Below are 15,939 nucleotides of genomic sequence, written 5' to 3'. Positions count from 1 at the left end.
AGCTTTCTGTGACCACGCGTCTGTGACTGAGGGGGAAGGGTAGCATGTGAGGGCTGGGGTGCCTCCTGCTCTGTGTGTATGCACTTGAGCACCACGGACACTTGGTCTGACATAGCTTAGTGAGGTGAGTGTGGGCTGTGTGGCATGTAGACTCTGACTCAAATTCCCAGGATAGGTCTGTGTGGAGGAAGCAGACAGATACCTGCCCCGTCACCCTGTAGGTATGTGGCACAGGGCCACAGTGCAGGTCTCTTCATGCAGGGCTCTAGGCACGCAGGTATGCATGGCTGTGACTGTGGATATGGGCATAGAAGGAAGCCTGAGAGGTGTGCACTGATCCCCAAAAGCTGTGGTACCCCTCAGCCTCCCACAGCAGCACACACAAGTTGTAATACAGGAGCAGTCATGTTTATTGAGGCTTTCCTGTGGTATCCAGGGTCATAGGGGGAGCATTATCGTGGGTTCATAGGATAGCACAGGGCTTCTTTTCCTTGAAGGGGTTGGTGGCAGCGGGGATGCCCACAAGGAAGGGGTCGCTCTTGGCCTGCTCCGTGCAGAACTGCAGCAGGTCTGTGGCTGCCTTAGACACCTGCAAACCAACCGCGTCAGCCACATCTGCACATCTGGGTGTGCACTTGCTCCCTTGCCCAGCTGTGCCCACTGCACGCCTGCCCAACCCTCACCTTTATGCGGTTGATGCCTGCCTCCATCCGCAGCTGCTCCACTGCCCGGCGGGCCTGTCCGATGTCACTGCCAGTGGCCACCTTGCTGGACATCTGGGAGAAGGTGAGCAGTGCTCTGCAAGCCTGAGCTTCCAAGCTTCTGCAGCTCCTCCTGGGTCCCCCACGTTCAGCTACCTCAGCTGAAGACTCCCGAACAGGCTCGGCTGCCTGCTCCAGCCTCGGCTACCCCACTCTGGCTCTCTCAATACTGGCTTCAATACTTCAACCCCCCACCTTGCCAGTCCCTGCAGAGACTTTGAAGCCAGGACCCAGTGAAATGTCACCAGCAACAGCAGCAGCAGCTGCTGTGACAGAAGGGGTCCGTTCCCCAGGAGGCCCAGTGGCTGCTTTGGTGTCACATGTTTCTTGGATCCCCTGGGGGACTGGGCAGCTTGGCTGCAGGCCCGAAGGATGTGGGACTCTGACTTGCTGAATATCTGTGCGCTTCCCAGCAGACCTCCCTCCCTGCTCTGCCACCTCCTGCAGGCTCTGTGTACCCGAACTCCAAACTGTCTTTTTTTAATTTAATTTTTTTTAAAGATTTATTATGTATACAATATTCTTCCTGCATGTATACCTCTATGCCAGAAGAGGACACCAGACCTCATTACAGATGGTTATGAGCTATTATGTGGTTGCTGGGAATTGAACTCAGGACCTCTGGAAGAACAGCCAGTGTTCTTAACCTCTGAGCCATTTCTCCAGACCCCCCCAAACTCTTTTTAATAACTCCCCCACCCCATTTAAATTTTTTTTTATTATTTTGATGGGGTTTTGAGCCCAGGTTGACCTTGTCTTCACGCATGACATCACTCTTGTGTTATATCTCTTAACATGTTCATCCCCAGACCTGCATCCCAGCTGCTCAGACACCCATCTCCAAGGCCTTTATCCCTCCATATCTAACTGCCTCAGGTACCATCAGATCAGCCTTTTGTTTTTGTTTGTATCTTCATTCTTTTTTTTTTTTTTTTTTTTTTTTTTGAGACAGGACTTCTCTGTGTAGTCCTGGCCACCCTGGAACCCACTCTGTAGACCAGGCTGGCCTTGAACTCAGAGATCCATTTGCCCTGCCTTCCTGGGCTTAAAGGTGCGCACCACCACCTCCTAGCCATATCAACCTCTAAGTGAAGTTCTGTCTGGTTCCTGCTCTTGTTCATGCCACCTGTCTTCCCCCTGACTCACTGCCTGCACCAGATAGTCTCCATGTCCTTTGCCAGCTTTCTCTCCCCTGCCCTGGCTGTTTTGGGCATGGTGGTGCTCGCCTGTGATCCTGCCACTCAGGAGGCTGGCTTGGGCTGCGTAGTAAGACCCCATCTCAAACAAAAACAATCGGGGGTGGGGTGGCTGGCACCACGTATATTCCAAGCTACTCTAGGGCCGAGGTGGGAAGATTGCTTACTTGGAGCCAGGAGCTAGAGAGCAGCCTGGGCCATAGAAGGACCCTGCAAGAAAATCAAGAAACTGCTCTCCACTTGCTTTGCAGCTCTTGCAGTAAACTCATCCTCTGCACGGTCCACAGGGTGCTGCTGTCCGTCTTCTCTTGTTATTTATATGATTGACACCATCATTGTCATTCAGACAGGCTGGCTACGTATCATTTTTCTCTCCTAGGCTGAGGCTTCCTCTGCCTCATCCCCTTGAGTAGCTGGGACTCTAGCTACTCCCACCACCCAGCCTCGTATTCTTGCCCCTTATCCCTCAGGGATCACCCTGACGCTGCTGTGCTATTCCTTCCTTCGTTCACTCACCCAGCAGGGTCTTAGCCTTGAGCTGCTATAACAAATGCCATGGACTGAACTGGATAAACAACAGGAATTGCTGACTGGGTAGCTGGAGGTCAGAGTGCTGCTTCTGGTGTCTCTAGAAACTGTTTCATCAACTTCTCTTTAAAAATTATTTTAAAATTGCCTTCATTGTCCCAGCACTCAGGAGGTAGAAGCAGGCTGGTCTCTGTGAGTTGAGGCCAACCAGGTCTACATGGTAAGTTCCAGGCCAGTCAGAGTTACATGGTGAGACTGTCACAGAAGTATTTTGTGTGTGTTGGGGGAAGGGAGGTGCATGTGGAGGTCACAGGACAGCTTTCTGGAGTCCATTTTCTTCTACCATGTTGGTCCTGGGGACTGAACTCGGGTAGCCAGCAAGTCACGGTCTGGGTCAGCTTCTTGCTGTGTCCTCACCTGCTCTTTCCTCTGCATGCAAATCACCGGGGCCTCTGTTTATCTGAGTATTAACATCTGAGGTTGTGTGTGTGTGTGTGTGCTGTCGGCCAGAGCACAACCTCGGATGTCATTCCTCAGGACACATCCCCCTGGCCCCTAACCTTTTATTTTGTGCATGTGTGAGCATGTGCATGCACGGCATGCTTGCGGATGGAGGTCAGAAGATAATTTACTTGAGTCTGAGGCTCGTTCCTTTTACCCTGTGCCTTTGGTCACTGAGCCCGAGCCATCCCACAAGCCCAGGGATCTGCCTGTCTACTTCTTCAGGGCTGGGATTACTGCCACTGCCCTCTCAGACATTATATCTATCTCTTTTAATTTGGGTTCTGGGAATTGAACACACACATCTAATCCACACTCTTGCAAAGCAAGGGCTTCACTGGCAGTGATTTCCCTCGCCACACCATCCTCTTTTGTTGAGACAGGGTCTCTATAGTTCACTCTGGCCTGAAACTTGAGATTCTCCGGCTTCCACCTCCTGACTGCAGGCTGGTGTGTACCCCGAGCTTGGTTTAATCACAGTTTTCTGTTTCATCGTTCAGACTACGGACATGAGGAGAGCAGAGATCTTGTTTGTTCAGTGCTGAATCTCAGTGCCCAACAGAGAGCACTATTTAGTGCAGACTACACAAATTGTAGAATTAGTAATAATAGGTGCTTCTTGGAGTAAAAAGATGGCAGTCATCCTTGCCTCCCATAAGAGGCCCATGATCCAGTGGAAGGTGACAACTGAGGCTGGCAGGGCAGAGGAAGCAAGGAAGTTTGTGGAGACTGTGGGAGGCACCAAAAGGAATCACTATTCTATTTGACAAGAGGCTGCAACTAAGTTTGCCTGATGCCCTAAATCCTGTTCAAGGGCTCTATCTTAGGAACAATCATCTCACTCACAGGGAGCAGGAATATTTGGACAGACAACTTTCAAACTAGGCACTTTCATTCGCTTGAAGCTGAGTCCGATGACAGGAAAAAAGGCTCCCGGAGCCGGTGTACGGAACACAGGAGTAAAATGGCCGCTACCAGGACTGCAGGCGCTATCCTGGGTCATATGACTAAATAGCTTCCGGTTCCAACCCCGCCCTCCTCCACCCCGGGCTCTCGAGTCCCATTTCCTGGGCTCAGGCCGACCACGCGGAGAGATTCTGCGCTTCTCAGCACCCGGGCGGCTGTGACCCAGAGCGGCCAAGGGCGCATGGAGGGGACCTCGCAGGGGGCGGCGCCCGCCGCGGCGCTGGCCGCCGTGCTCAAGCACAGCTCGGCCTTGCCGCCCGAGAGCGCCAAGGTGCAAGGTTACGACTTCAACCGCGGCGTAGATTATCAGGCACTTCTGGAGGCTTTCGGCACCACCGGCTTCCAGGCTACCAACTTTGGACGCGCGGTGCAGCAAGTCAACGCCATGGTGAGGCGCAGGGCGGCCCCGAAGCGGGACGGGAGGGCGGGACCGCGCCACGCGGATCCTCGTGTGAGTGGCTGGGCGGGGCGGAGTCCTGGTAAATGGGCAGTCTGGGATGGGGGGGAGTTTGGGGTTAAAAGAAGGACATTGTAGGAGGAGCTTAAGGTCGGGAGAGCCTTGGAGTAGCTTCTCGCAGTGGAAGGGGGCTTGAAAAGAAGATGCTGTGTGATTCCTAAAAGGGGACAAACCCTAAGTGACAGACCTGAAACGGGAAAGCGGGGAGTAGGGTCCGCGCAGGGGTTGTGTTTTCGTTTCGAAATAGTCCGGTATTCCGGACTACTACTCAGTATTCAGGAATACTGAGTACGGAGTCCAGGCCACCTGGGGTTCCTCGACTGAGGGTCGGAGTCAGTGCAACTTTCCGGTGCCCTCATGCGCAGATTGAGAAGAAGCTGGAGCCGCTACCAGAAGATGAAGACCATCACGAAGATCTGACGCAGAGCCGCCGCCCACTCACTGGCTGCACCATTTTCTTGGGCTACACATCCAACCTCATCAGTTCGGGCATCCGGGAGACCATTCGCTACCTCGTGCAGCACAACATGGTGGGTCGATGTTAGGTCCGTGGCCTCAACCTCCCTGGGCAAGTGGATAATAAAACTGCTGTTCATTTAAGAGACATGAAGAAGGTTCTGAAGAGGCTCAGAAGTTAAGAGTATTTGCTGCTCTTGTGGAAGACCTGGGTTTGGTTCCCAGCACCCATGTGATGGTTCACAGATGTCTGTAACTCCATTTCCAGGGATGTATGCAAAACACTGGTACACATTAAAAAAAAGTAATTTCAAAAAAGGATGCGAGGAGATGGGTTTTTGTTTTTGAACATGCTGGCAGTTCTTATTCCTTAGCCTCCTGAGTGCTGGGATCACAGGAGTGTGCTACATTTTCTGGCTACAGGTCTGCTTTAAGCAGAGGAACAGGCGCTGTTTTGTTGCACGCTTGTGTCAGGATGAGTATGGGCTGATGTCAGGAGTGCGGCTTAGAAGGAGGCGAGCCTTGTTTTCTGTGCCTGTAGGTGGATGTGTTGGTGACGACTGCTGGAGGCGTGGAAGAAGATATCATCAAGTGCCTGGCACCCACTTACCTTGGCGAGTTCAGCCTCAGTGGGAAGGAGCTCCGGGAGAATGGTATCAACAGGTGGGGCCCCGAGTAGCGGTGGGGCAGGGGACCTGGGCCGAGGGTCTTGGTGACTGATGCCCATGTGCCTCCCATCCCCAGGATTGGGAACCTGCTGGTGCCAAACGATAATTACTGCAAGTTTGAGGACTGGCTCATGCCCATTCTGGACCAGATGGTGCTGGAACAGAACACAGAGGTAGGGCTGGAAGAGTTCAGGAGGACCTGGTTAGTGGAGTCAGAAGACATCCGGGCTAATACTGATGTTCTTCCTTTAGGGTGTGAAGTGGACACCTTCCAAGATGATCTCCCGACTTGGCAAGGAGATCAACAACCCAGAATCTGTGTATTATTGGGCTTATAAGGTGGGTTGGTGGGGACGAATCCCTAAGCTTTGGCATGCGCTGACTTGTTTTGTCTTTGCATCTACCAGGGAATCTCTATAATTATTCTTAGTTTTCCCAGACTTAGATGAGGCATGTCAAACCCCGAGAGGCTAGGTCAGCTATTGAATGAAGGGCTCTAGTTCCTAGCTATGCCCTACAGTATTGGGGCTCCTTAGCTGTAGTGCTTAAGACCTCAGTGGGGCCTGACCCAGGGTACCATGCTCCTAGAGACAGTGGCACTCAAGAGTCTGGAAAATGGTGAACCACTGCTCAGTGTGCCAGACACCTACGTAGAGGCGTGTATGGTTTTCCTCTTATCTGCCTCATGTCCACCAGAGAAATAAGCAGCCTGTTCAGGGAGGGAGGGAGGATGCCACTGGGTTGCAGACCAGAGTTTTTCTGGGCTCTGAGCTGTAGCTGCTGACTGGTCCTGTCTCCACACCAGAACCACATTCCTGTGCTGAGCCCTGCGCTCACAGATGGCTCACTGGGTGACATGATCTTCTTCCATTCCTACAAAAACCCAGGCTTAGTTTTGGACATCGTTGAAGGTGAGGTGCTCGGGCCCTGGGAGAAGAGGGAGGAGGGTGCACTGAGGCCAGTGCCTGACCTCAGCCCTCCCTCTCAGACCTACGACTCATCAACATGCAGGCCATTTTCGCCAAGCGCTCCGGCATGATCATCCTGGGTGGAGGTATGGTCAAGCACCACATCGCCAATGCTAACCTCATGGTGAGTGGGGTGGCCCTTGGCATACAGCATGCCAGGCGTGGACTACAGCAGTGGACTAGATGGGTCGGAATCCCCTTTCTCTGTGCAGTTAGGTTGGAGTGAGGCAGGCAGGCAGACAGCAAGAAGTGACATGCATGTTATATGGCAATAATTGTAAGGACATAAGTGATGTCAGTCAGGCAAGGTGACTATACCCAGCTACTTGGTAGACTGAGGCAGGGAGATGGCCTGTACACAGTTCAGGGCTATTCTAGAATACTATAATGTGAAAGGAATGCTGTTTAATAAAGGGAGGGTTGGAAAAGGCTTCTGGGAAATGTGACCGTGAGCAGACATTTTCTAGAGGTGCCCCCCACAGGCCTTATGCTATGGGAAGAACATTCCCATTGGGTGACTAGCCAGTGCAAAGGCCCTGAGACACCTGAAATAGCCAAGGAGCAGCTGATAGTGGAGCGGTGAAGACCTGGAGGTTACACCGCAGAACTAGCAGGGCCTGTGGAGGATTTTGAACCCTGTCCTGTGAGGCTGGTGACGCCAGGACTCGGGAGCTTGCTGAGACCTCTGGGTCTGAGGCAGAGCAGTGCGGGAACAGGTTTGCTTTTCTCATATGGTTGGTTGCAGCAGGAGCTACTGCTGAGCATAGGGTGTTGGCTACAACTCGGCAGTCCTCTGCGTTCTTTCTTTGAGACTGGCCTCCTTGTTGCCCAGGCTGGTCTTGACTCCCTGGATCAAGGATCCTCTTGCCTTGCCCTGCCGAGTAGCTGGAACCACAAGCCCGTGTCAGTACAGCTGGCTCGAATGTCCTTAACTAAAATGCTTGGTAACACCAGTGTGTTGGATTAGTGTTTTGGTTTTTTATATTTAAAATTTGAGATATTTACATACATATTTTGGGGCAGAAACCTAGAAGGAAATAATGTCCAGAATTTAAATGTGAATGAATATAGCTTGAAGGTAATTTCATACGCTATATTTAAAGATGGTTTTATTTTTAATTATGTGATACATGTGTGCCTATGTGCACCTCTGAGTAAAGTGTAGGTGCCCACGGGAGTCCCCAGGAGGGACTGGATCATCTGGAGCTGACTTGCATATGGTTGTGAGCCACCAGACATGAATATGGCAATTGGATTCAGGTCCTCTGTCAGAGCATGAAATGCCCTACTTGCTGAGCCATCTCTCCAGCCCTGTACAGACAGTATTCTTACTTTGCCTGTAGCTAACTGACTTGTCACATGGGTCTCAGAAGTGGTACATTTTAGCTTATGGAGGAAGAGCTTGTATGTAGAGGTGGTTGTGTTGGAAACATGGACCATCTTACCTGCACAGTCACTTCAGGCACTGAAGATGGCCCTTCTTAGAAGCTCTCAAAGCCTTCCTGTGTCATACCCCAGCCTTCTCCCTGGCTCTGGCTTCTGACCAGGTTCTCCTCTGCCCACAGCGGAATGGGGCTGACTATGCTGTCTACATCAACACAGCCCAGGAGTTTGATGGTTCAGACTCAGGAGCCCGGCCAGATGAGGCTGTCTCTTGGGGCAAGATCCGGATGGATGCTCAGCCAGTAAAGGTAGAAGCTGGCTGCCTAGGGTGAGTCTGTGGGCTATGGCCATGGGTCCCATGGCTCACACAGCTTCTCTGCAGGTCTATGCTGATGCTTCTCTGGTCTTCCCCCTGCTGGTCGCTAAGACTTTTGCCCAAAAGGCAGATGCCTTCACAACTGAGAAGAATGAGGACTAAGAAGATTGGTGAAGATTGGGGGTATTTGCTATTCCTTTATTTATTAATTTTATACACCTCCCTGGGCCCACCTAGTCCTTGATCAGCAGCGTCTTCAGAATAAATAAATGGTCTTTGTTAGGTCTTGTGAGTTGGTCTGGGTCCTTTGGCTTGGTGTCAGAAAGCCTCAGCCTGCTCCACCCTCTGCCTCATAGGTCTCTTCTCGCCAGTATTGGATGCTGCCCCCCATGGCTGTCAGCAGGCAGGGTTCCGTGGGATGGTAAGCCAATGATTGTACCACACTAGAACCCACGGGCAGGGCCAGTGCCAGGGCACCCTAAGGAATGAATGTTGGGGAACAATTACTAGTGATCAGGCTGTCTCCTTGAGATCTAGCCTGACGTCCTCAGTCACCTTTCCCCTGACTTCTTTTGGTGGTGCTGAGAATGCCAGGCAAGTCTTGCCACTGAGCCACACCCTTAATCCCAGAGGCTTCTAAACTTGGACATAGAAAGGCCCTGGCCTTGTGACCCCCACCTTACTGTTTCTTCCTAGTTTGCGTGTTCCTGGTACCTTGGGGGGTGCTAGGGATTTGAGGCTTGCACATGCTAGGCAAGTGCTTAACACTGGTCCACCACCGGCCTCTAGTGGCTTCTCAAACACTGCAGATGTCAGCTAGGTGGTGGTGGCACATGCCTTTAAATCCCAGCACTCAGGAGGCATAGGCAGGTGGATCTCATGAGTTTGAGGCCAGCCTGGTCTACAGAGCTAGTTCCAGGACAGCTAGGGCTGTTACACAGAGAAACCCTGTCTCGAAAAACAAAACAGTACAGATGTCATCTGGCCAAACCCCACTTCCAAGTGCTAATTATCTTGGAAGTCTCACTTACCTTCCTTTTTAATTTTTTTTCTTTTTTTGCTGGGCAATGGTGGCACATGTCTTTAATCCTAGCCCTCGGGAGGCAGAGGCAGGCAGATCTTTGTGAGTTTGAGGCTAGTTGGTCTACAGAGCGAGTTCCAGGACTGGCTCTATAGCTACTGAGAAACCCTGTCTCGAAAAACCAAAACAAGACAAAATTGTTTGTTTGTTTTTTTTTTTTAAATATTTATTTGTTATATATACAATAGTCTATCTGTATGTATGTCTGCAGGCCAGAAGAGGGCACCAGATCTCATTACAGATGGTTGTGAGCCACCATGTGGTTGCTGGGAATTGAACTCAGAACCTTTGGAAGAGCAGGCAATGCTCTTAACCGCTGAGCCATCTCTCCAGCCCAAGACAAAATTGTTATTACTATTTTTTTTTTTTTTTTTTTTTAACAAAGGGCTCTATAATCCAGGCTGACCTCAAATTTGCAGCAAACCGTCCCCACCTCAACAGGGTTTCTCTGTTTAACAGCTTTGGCTGTCCTAGAACTCACTTTGTAGACCAGGCTGATCTTGAACTCATGAGATTCATCTGCCTATGGCTCCTGAGTGCTGGGATTTAGGGCGTGTGCCACCACTGCCTGGCTCAGCAAACCCTTCGTTATTTGCAATACAGTGCTGAGATAATAGGCTTGGAACTCAGTGTTTTCCTGTCATAGCTGCCCCACTTGCTGGGATTACACACGTACTACATGCCCAGCCTTTCCTTTCCTTTCAGGGGACGCTCGGCACTGTCCTTAGACTCGAGGCACCTGTTCTGCTCTCGTAGCCACCACTTGCTTCAGGCATGTCTTGTTCTGAGTTTCACGGTTCCCTGACACTCTGGGTACTAACAGGTCTACTTGGCAGACCCAGCGATTGTCATTTCCCTCGCCACCCCGTAGTTACCTTAACAATATCTTTTTGTGTGCCTTTCAAGGTGAATTTTCTTCAGGAGAGTTGACAGACCATCCTTAGTTCCCAAAGCAAGAGCTGGTCTCAAAGATCTATTTTTTCCAGTCCTTTTACTGAGCCTAATTCTGTTGGCTTGCCCCAGCACTGATACCTCCTTCCTGGAGGCCCTAAAACCTTGACCTCACTAAGAAAATGGTCCATCTGGGGCATGTCAGGATCTGGGGTTTAAAGCCATATGGAACCCATATGCAGATCAGGGTTTCTGGGTGATGTAAGCCCAGATTCAGTGGCTGGCACTGGCTCCTCGCGCTTGGGTTTGCTTCAGTAGCTCAACCTGGCATTTACAGCCCTGTCTGACCTGGAACCAGCTACAGCCAGCACCTTCTCCAGGTCCTTTAGCATATGCTGTTTCCCTTCTTAAAATAGGCTTCCTGCTTTTCCTTCCTTCTAGTTCCAGCTTGGGAGGCTGAGGCAGGATGAATCAGAGTCAGACACACTCCCACCTCTACCTCCCTCCCACAGGTCTCAGCTCAAATACCCAACATTGTTCTTTTTAGGCCTGGGAGTGGTTGAGGTAAACACACAGCTGATGCCCTGGCAAGGAGTCAAAGGGGAAGGCTTACCTCTACCAGGTCCCAGAAGAACACCTTCCCATCCTCAGAGCAGCTGACCACGTGTGTGTCACGTTCACTCAGGCAGCAGTCCAGCTTGTACTGCTGGTTCTTATGGCCAACATACCTAGCAGTGAGGGTGGGTAGAATCAGGCTTGTTCCTCTTAGCCTCAGAAGGATGGGGAGGGGGAGGCCAACCGTGGAGACTCACTCGCCCAGCAGCTCCCCTGTGTCTTTATCTAGAAGCCGCAAAGTAGAGTCCAGACTGGATATCAAAATGCACTGCCCATCGCGGCTGAAGCAGGTACAGGTGATGGGGCCTGGGAGAGAGTGTGACAGGCAGGTGAATCCGGGTACTCTTGCCTGCCCCATCTTCTATCTTGACTGTCCCACTGGGACCCAGGGCCACACTCACTGCCCACGTAGTCTGAGAAGAGCTGCCCCATTCTTAGGTCATAGCGCCTCACTCGGCCGTCCACGGAGCTGCAAGAAAAGGTAGATCCAGCCTGAAGCATTGCAGTCTTCTACTCCAGGGGCAGCCTGTGCCCCTACGCATTCCTGGGCATCTAGGAAAGTGTAAGGAAAAGGTGCTCTTCTGCTTTGTGACTCAGGTCCAGGGGACAACTTGGTCCCACTCAAAAACCATGCCCTCTTTTCCAAATCCCTGGAGCTTTCCAGTTCCTGACTGGTACAGCAGTCAACCCTACCTATCTCTGGGTTCTACATCTGCACATTTGACCAACTGCAGAACTATATTTTATAAGGTTATCATTATCTGTTTTCTCAAGACAGAGTTTCTCTGTAAAGCCCTGGATGTCCTGGAACTCGCTCTGTAGGCCAGGCTGGCCTTGTGTCACACACAAGGCCTTGTGTTCCAACCTAGCACAGCAAACACACAAACCAGAATCACGTATCAGAGTGTGCAGACTCTGCAAGATATTTTATAGAGGGCTGGACAGCTTAAAATGTGCTCTCCCTGGGAGATCCTGAAATCAGCCTACTACAGTTACCAAAGCACTGTTCTCAGGGGTGACTCCACCCCTCCTGCTCCACTACCATCCTATTCTTACACGGATGAAGGGTTTGCTGGTAATCTTCCATCTTTAATGCCGAAACCCACTAAGCAGCTTTCATCCCTTTTGAGACAGGAACTCAGGCCTGGATGGTCTCCTTTCACTGTGCTAAGGCTGTCCTTGAACTCATGGAGTACAAGGTGTCCTACCACACCTGGCTCACTGGGGAAACTTTCAGAGCACAGCCACTTCATGCCAGTATTTCCCTCAAAGAAACATGGCTTTTCACTACTCTCAGAAAAATAAATGTTCAAATGCCTCCTGCAGCCCTTTGGACCCTTCCTTCCATTCCTTCAGCCTCTCCCGCCTGTGGCACGTATTCATCATCTTGGGACATGTGCTTGCTCTCCCTCTGGCTTGCCACTGGATGGCTCTTATTCACCCATGGTTGCTCATGCCAGGCCTTTACTATGAACAATCTTACCACTTCTGCCACCTAAAGCTGCTGTCTCATGACTTCCTGGTGTTCTTGCTGCAATTAGATCAGTTGCATTTCTGCATTCATTCATTCATTCAGTTATTTGGTTTTTGAGGAAGGGTTTCTCTGTAGGCCTGACTGTCCTGGAATTTGTTCTGTAGACCAGGCTGGTGTCAGAGATCCACCTGCCTCTTCTTCCTAGTGCTGGGGTCAGAGGTGTGTGCCACCACTGCACAGCTCTAGATAGGCTGGCATTTAACTCTTGGTCCCCTGCCCTCGCCTTTTCACTGCTGGGGAGATGGATGTCCCCACACCTGCCACAGTTCTCACTTAGTAACTTTTGTTTTTTTTTGAGACAAGGTCTTTGTGAAGCTCTGGCTGGCCTAGAACTTGTTATGTAGAACAGATTGAGCTGGAACTTGGAAATCTATCTGTCTCTACCTCCTAAGTACTGGGATTAAAGGCATGTGTCACCATGCCTGGGTCATGGTTGCATTTATTTATATTTTTATCAAATTTTTTGGATTATTTTTATCTCATATGTATGAATGTTTTGTCTGCATGCATGTATGTATGTGCACCATGTGTGTCTGGTTTGCTGTTGAGGGCAAAATATGCTGTCAGATTGCCTAGAACTGGAGTTTCAGCTGGATGTGTGCCACTATGTAGATGTGGGAAATCAAACTGTTTTCTGCAAGAGCAACAAGTGCCCTAAACCACTGAACAATTCTTCCAGGCCCCACGGCTACATTTATTGACTGTCCTGCTAGGCAGTAGTACTGCCTAGCTCTTGGACTGGAAGAGCCTGCACAGTTCTCCCAGTAAGCAGCCTGTGCTGAACAAGGGAGATGGAGAGAGGAGGTAACAGCAGTGGTGGAAGTGGAAGGTGAAAGTAGCCAACCAGGCGTAGCCCAATAAAGTGTGCACTGGTACAATGTGGAGTCACCCACAACAGAGTTCTATATCACCAAACTGAAGTAAAGTGATCTCTTTAGGCTGGGGAGAGGGCTCAGCAGGGGAAAAAGACTGATGATCTGAGTTTGATCTCTGGAACGCACATAATAGCTGGACAAGGTAGTGGGCATCTAAAATTCCAGCACTCTTATTGGGGAAATGGGAGGTGAGACAGAAGAATCTTCTTGGAAAGTCAAGGGCCAGCTAGCCTGGAGTACACAGTATGGTAGAAACAGCAAGAAAGATCCTGCCTCAACACACTGAAGGAGAGAACTGACTCTTTGTCCTCTGACCTCCACACATGCCTGTGCATGCGCGCACACACACTCAACTTAAAAAAAGCTAAGGCAGTGGTGGTGCATGCCTTTAATCTCACACTCAGGAGGCAGAGGCAGGTGGATCTCTGTGAGTTCCAGGCCAGCCTGGTCTACAGAGTGAGTTCCAGGACAGCCAGGGCTACATAGAAACTCTGTCTCAAAAAACGATGAAAAAGCAAAAAGCTGAGTGGGGCACATCAGGTAGCTCACAGCTCCCTGTGACCCCAGCTCTAGAGGACCTTAATGCCTAACTCTGACCTGCTGATACCCCCAGCACATATCACTCCCCCATACAGATGCCCATACACTATTGTTTAAGTTTCTTGTGTGTATTTGTGCTTTGTCTGCATATATGTTTGTGTGCCATGTGCATGCTGGTGCCTACACAGGCTAGAAAAGGGTAGTAGATCCTCTGGAACCTAAGTTATAGAGAGTTGTAAGTCATCATGTAGGTGCTGGGAACTGAACCTAGGTTTTTTTGGAAGAGCAGCCAGTGCTTTTAACTATGGCCCCATCTCATCATCCCCCATGGTTTTGGGCTACTTATTTTGACTTACAGAATGAAATTATCAGAGCTGGACCAAGCTTTGAGGTGCAGCGCTCAGGAGGCAGGGAGGGGCTGGGAGCATTGCCTGGTCTATATAGTGAGTTCCAGGACAGAATGACCCTGTCTCAAAAACAAAACAGATCTGGGGGGGGGGGCTGGAGAGATGGCTCAGAGGTTAAGAGCACTGACTGCTCCTCCAGAGGTCCTGAGTTCAATTCCCAGTCAACCACATGGTGGCTCACAACCACCTGTATCTGGCAGCGTGTGGGCATATATCGAGGCAGAATGTTGTATACATAATAAATAAATAAATCTTTAAAAAAAAAAACAAAACAGATCTAGGTTGCAGTTAAGCATGGTGTTTTTTGTTTTTGTTTTAAAAAAAAGATTTTTTCCACATAGCCTTGGCCGTCCTGGAACTCAACTATGTAAACTAGTCTGGCCTCAAACTCAGAGATCCAAATGCCTCTGCCTCCTGAGTGCCTGTATCACAGGGCTGGGCCACCATGGCTCACTCTCATCATTTCAGCACTTGGGAGGTGAAGGCAAGAGGGTTAGGAACTGAAGGCCACCCTGGGTTACATAAGACCCTGTCTCCAAAACACAGTGTCTACTATGATCTCCAGTGACACCAGGGCAGGAGTAAGCTCCTGGACCGACTCACCCTGCCAGGATCTCGTGGTCTGACACCTTTACACTGGATATGCCATCTCTTGCTTCATCTAGCGTCTGCACTGGCTCAGGCTTCCGAGAACGGCAGTCCCAGCATCGGATACTGGAATCGATAGAACCTATAAGGCCAACATAAAGGTGAGGTCAGGTTTGAGCCTCTGGGCAGTAACTGGTTTCTTGCTGTCTAGGCCCTAGACTCACCAGACAGGATGACTGTGGCCTCTTCGTTAAACTGAACGGTGTTCACCTTCTGGGAAACAGGAATTACTACTTTAGAGGAGGGGTGTTTGGAAGATTGGGATAAAGGGGAGACTCCAGGTGCACGTTAGAGCAAGGACACACGCTATTGGTAGGAAGGGTGAAAAGTCCTTGGGGAAACTGCATGGATGTAGGTGATGGGCACACGGGAAGACTGTCATGGAAGGATCTTCCTCGGAACCACCTAGGCGCTAATATGGATCTCCGCAACGCACACGTTAATGAGGGTCTTCTGGCTTGTACTCACTCCAGCGTGACCCCGAAATTTGCGCACGACCTGCCCAGTTGCCACATCCCACAGCACCACCGTCTTGTCTCCACCACCAGAGCAGAGATGGCTGTTGTCAAAGGAACTGGTGGGCAGGAAAGGGAAGGTCAATATCCACTTAGGATCCTAGCCTCTGCACTCCTTATCCCAGTCTGGCCCCGGACTCACCCGGCTGCATCCAGCACTTCGTAGCCATGGCCACTGTACGTCCGCAGCAGCGTCCCACGCAGCGGGTTCCACAGCTTTAGGGTTTTATCGCTGCCACACGTCAGGCAGTAGTTGCCATCCACTGGGGAGCAGCAGGAGAGGGTTACGGGACCTCCGGGCCTCAGGAGGCGGGAGGCCCAGGATGAAGGCGAGGACGCTTACCATTAAATCGCACGGCTCGCACCGCGCCCTGACCACAGTCCAGGGTCTTCAACCGTTTCTGCGGCAGCTCCGGGGCCCGTGGCTTTGGTTCAGGAAAAGCCATATTTCAAACGCATTAGACTGTTATCCGCATTGCTGCTGTCTGTATTGAGACTGCCTTGCTTCCAGGCTTTCAAAAGCCCTTGGTCGGGTGTAACCTTATTATTGTCCCCCAGGATCTATTTCCTGCCTGGCACTTCCGTGTTCAGATTTTCATCGCGTTAATGACAGTGTTGGGAATATTGAAGGTT

At 50.8% G+C, this 15,939-nt stretch overlaps 3 protein-coding genes across 5 annotated transcripts; 1 reads left to right on the top strand and 2 right to left on the bottom strand.

The window, feature by feature from the left end:
• Window positions 1–34: 34 nt before the first annotated feature.
• On the bottom strand, window positions 35–2,487 carry Gng14 (G protein subunit gamma 14). Its single transcript, XM_050120659.1, is given in 3 exon segments — window positions 35–585; window positions 588–671; window positions 674–2,487. Coding segments are annotated over 3 exon segments (309 nt in total). The 5' UTR covers window positions 777–2,487; the 3' UTR covers window positions 35–463.
• Window positions 2,488–4,004: 1,517 nt separating this feature from the next.
• On the top strand, window positions 4,005–8,484 carry Dhps (deoxyhypusine synthase). Of its 3 annotated transcripts, none has more exons than XR_007588491.1 (9): window positions 4,005–4,340; window positions 4,775–4,939; window positions 5,407–5,528; window positions 5,610–5,706; window positions 5,786–5,872; window positions 6,339–6,444; window positions 6,545–6,625; window positions 8,067–8,192; window positions 8,267–8,287. XR_007588491.1 is itself a non-coding variant. In XM_050120731.1 (9 exons), exons 1-9 carry the CDS (start codon window positions 4,134–4,136, stop codon window positions 8,360–8,362), a joined length of 1,110 nt encoding a protein of 369 aa, XP_049976688.1. In that variant the 5' UTR covers window positions 4,007–4,133; the 3' UTR covers window positions 8,363–8,484. The 3 variants fall into 3 exon arrangements, 2 of the variants coding, with proteins under 2 accessions (XP_049976688.1, XP_049976689.1); XM_050120731.1 differs by having other exon boundaries at window positions 4,007–4,340; window positions 6,522–6,625; window positions 8,267–8,484; XM_050120732.1 differs by lacking the exon at window positions 4,005–4,340 and having other exon boundaries at window positions 4,797–5,518; window positions 6,522–6,625; window positions 8,267–8,484.
• A 43-nt stretch (window positions 8,485–8,527) lies between these two features.
• Window positions 8,528–15,890, bottom strand: Wdr83 (WD repeat domain 83). Its single transcript, XM_050120734.1, has 9 exons — window positions 15,650–15,890; window positions 15,449–15,569; window positions 15,260–15,365; window positions 14,956–15,004; window positions 14,747–14,873; window positions 11,189–11,256; window positions 10,985–11,093; window positions 10,786–10,900; window positions 8,528–8,678 (listed from the first exon to the last, which is right to left on the bottom strand). Exons 1-9 carry the CDS (start codon window positions 15,750–15,752, stop codon window positions 8,529–8,531), a joined length of 948 nt encoding a protein of 315 aa, XP_049976691.1. The 5' UTR covers window positions 15,753–15,890; the 3' UTR covers window position 8,528.
• Window positions 15,891–15,939: the final 49 nt, after the last annotated feature.

This window comes from Alexandromys fortis, unplaced genomic scaffold (assembly GCF_014885135.2).
Source record: "Alexandromys fortis isolate MF-2015 unplaced genomic scaffold, M_Fortis_MF-2015_v1.1 scaffold_186, whole genome shotgun sequence".
NCBI classification, from domain to species: Eukaryota; Metazoa; Chordata; class Mammalia; order Rodentia; family Cricetidae; genus Alexandromys; species Alexandromys fortis.
The sequence above is the reverse complement of the archived record's forward strand: the minus strand, read 5'-3'. Positions and strand labels throughout refer to the sequence as shown.

Excerpts from the sequence above, each read along its gene's own strand:
- Dhps (XM_050120731.1), top strand. The coding sequence starts at position 4,134 with ATGGAGGGGACCTCGCAGGGGGCGGCGCCCGCCGCGGCGCTGGCCGCC. Across the intron at positions 4,341-4,774 it reads TGCAGCAAGTCAACGCCATG|ATTGAGAAGAAGCTGGAGCC; the intron begins GTGAGGCGCAGG and ends CCTCATGCGCAG. Across the intron at positions 5,707-5,785 it reads TGCTGGAACAGAACACAGAG|GGTGTGAAGTGGACACCTTC; the intron begins GTAGGGCTGGAA and ends TTCTTCCTTTAG.
- Wdr83 (XM_050120734.1), bottom strand. The coding sequence starts at position 15,752 with ATGGCTTTTCCTGAACCAAAGCCACGGGCCCCGGAGCTGCCGCAGAAA. Across the intron at positions 15,366-15,448 it reads GAAGTGCTGGATGCAGCCGG|TTCCTTTGACAACAGCCATC; the intron begins GTGAGTCCGGGG and ends CCTGCCCACCAG. Across the intron at positions 11,094-11,188 it reads CTTCTCAGACTACGTGGGCA|GCCCCATCACCTGTACCTGC; the intron begins GTGAGTGTGGCC and ends ACTCTCTCCCAG.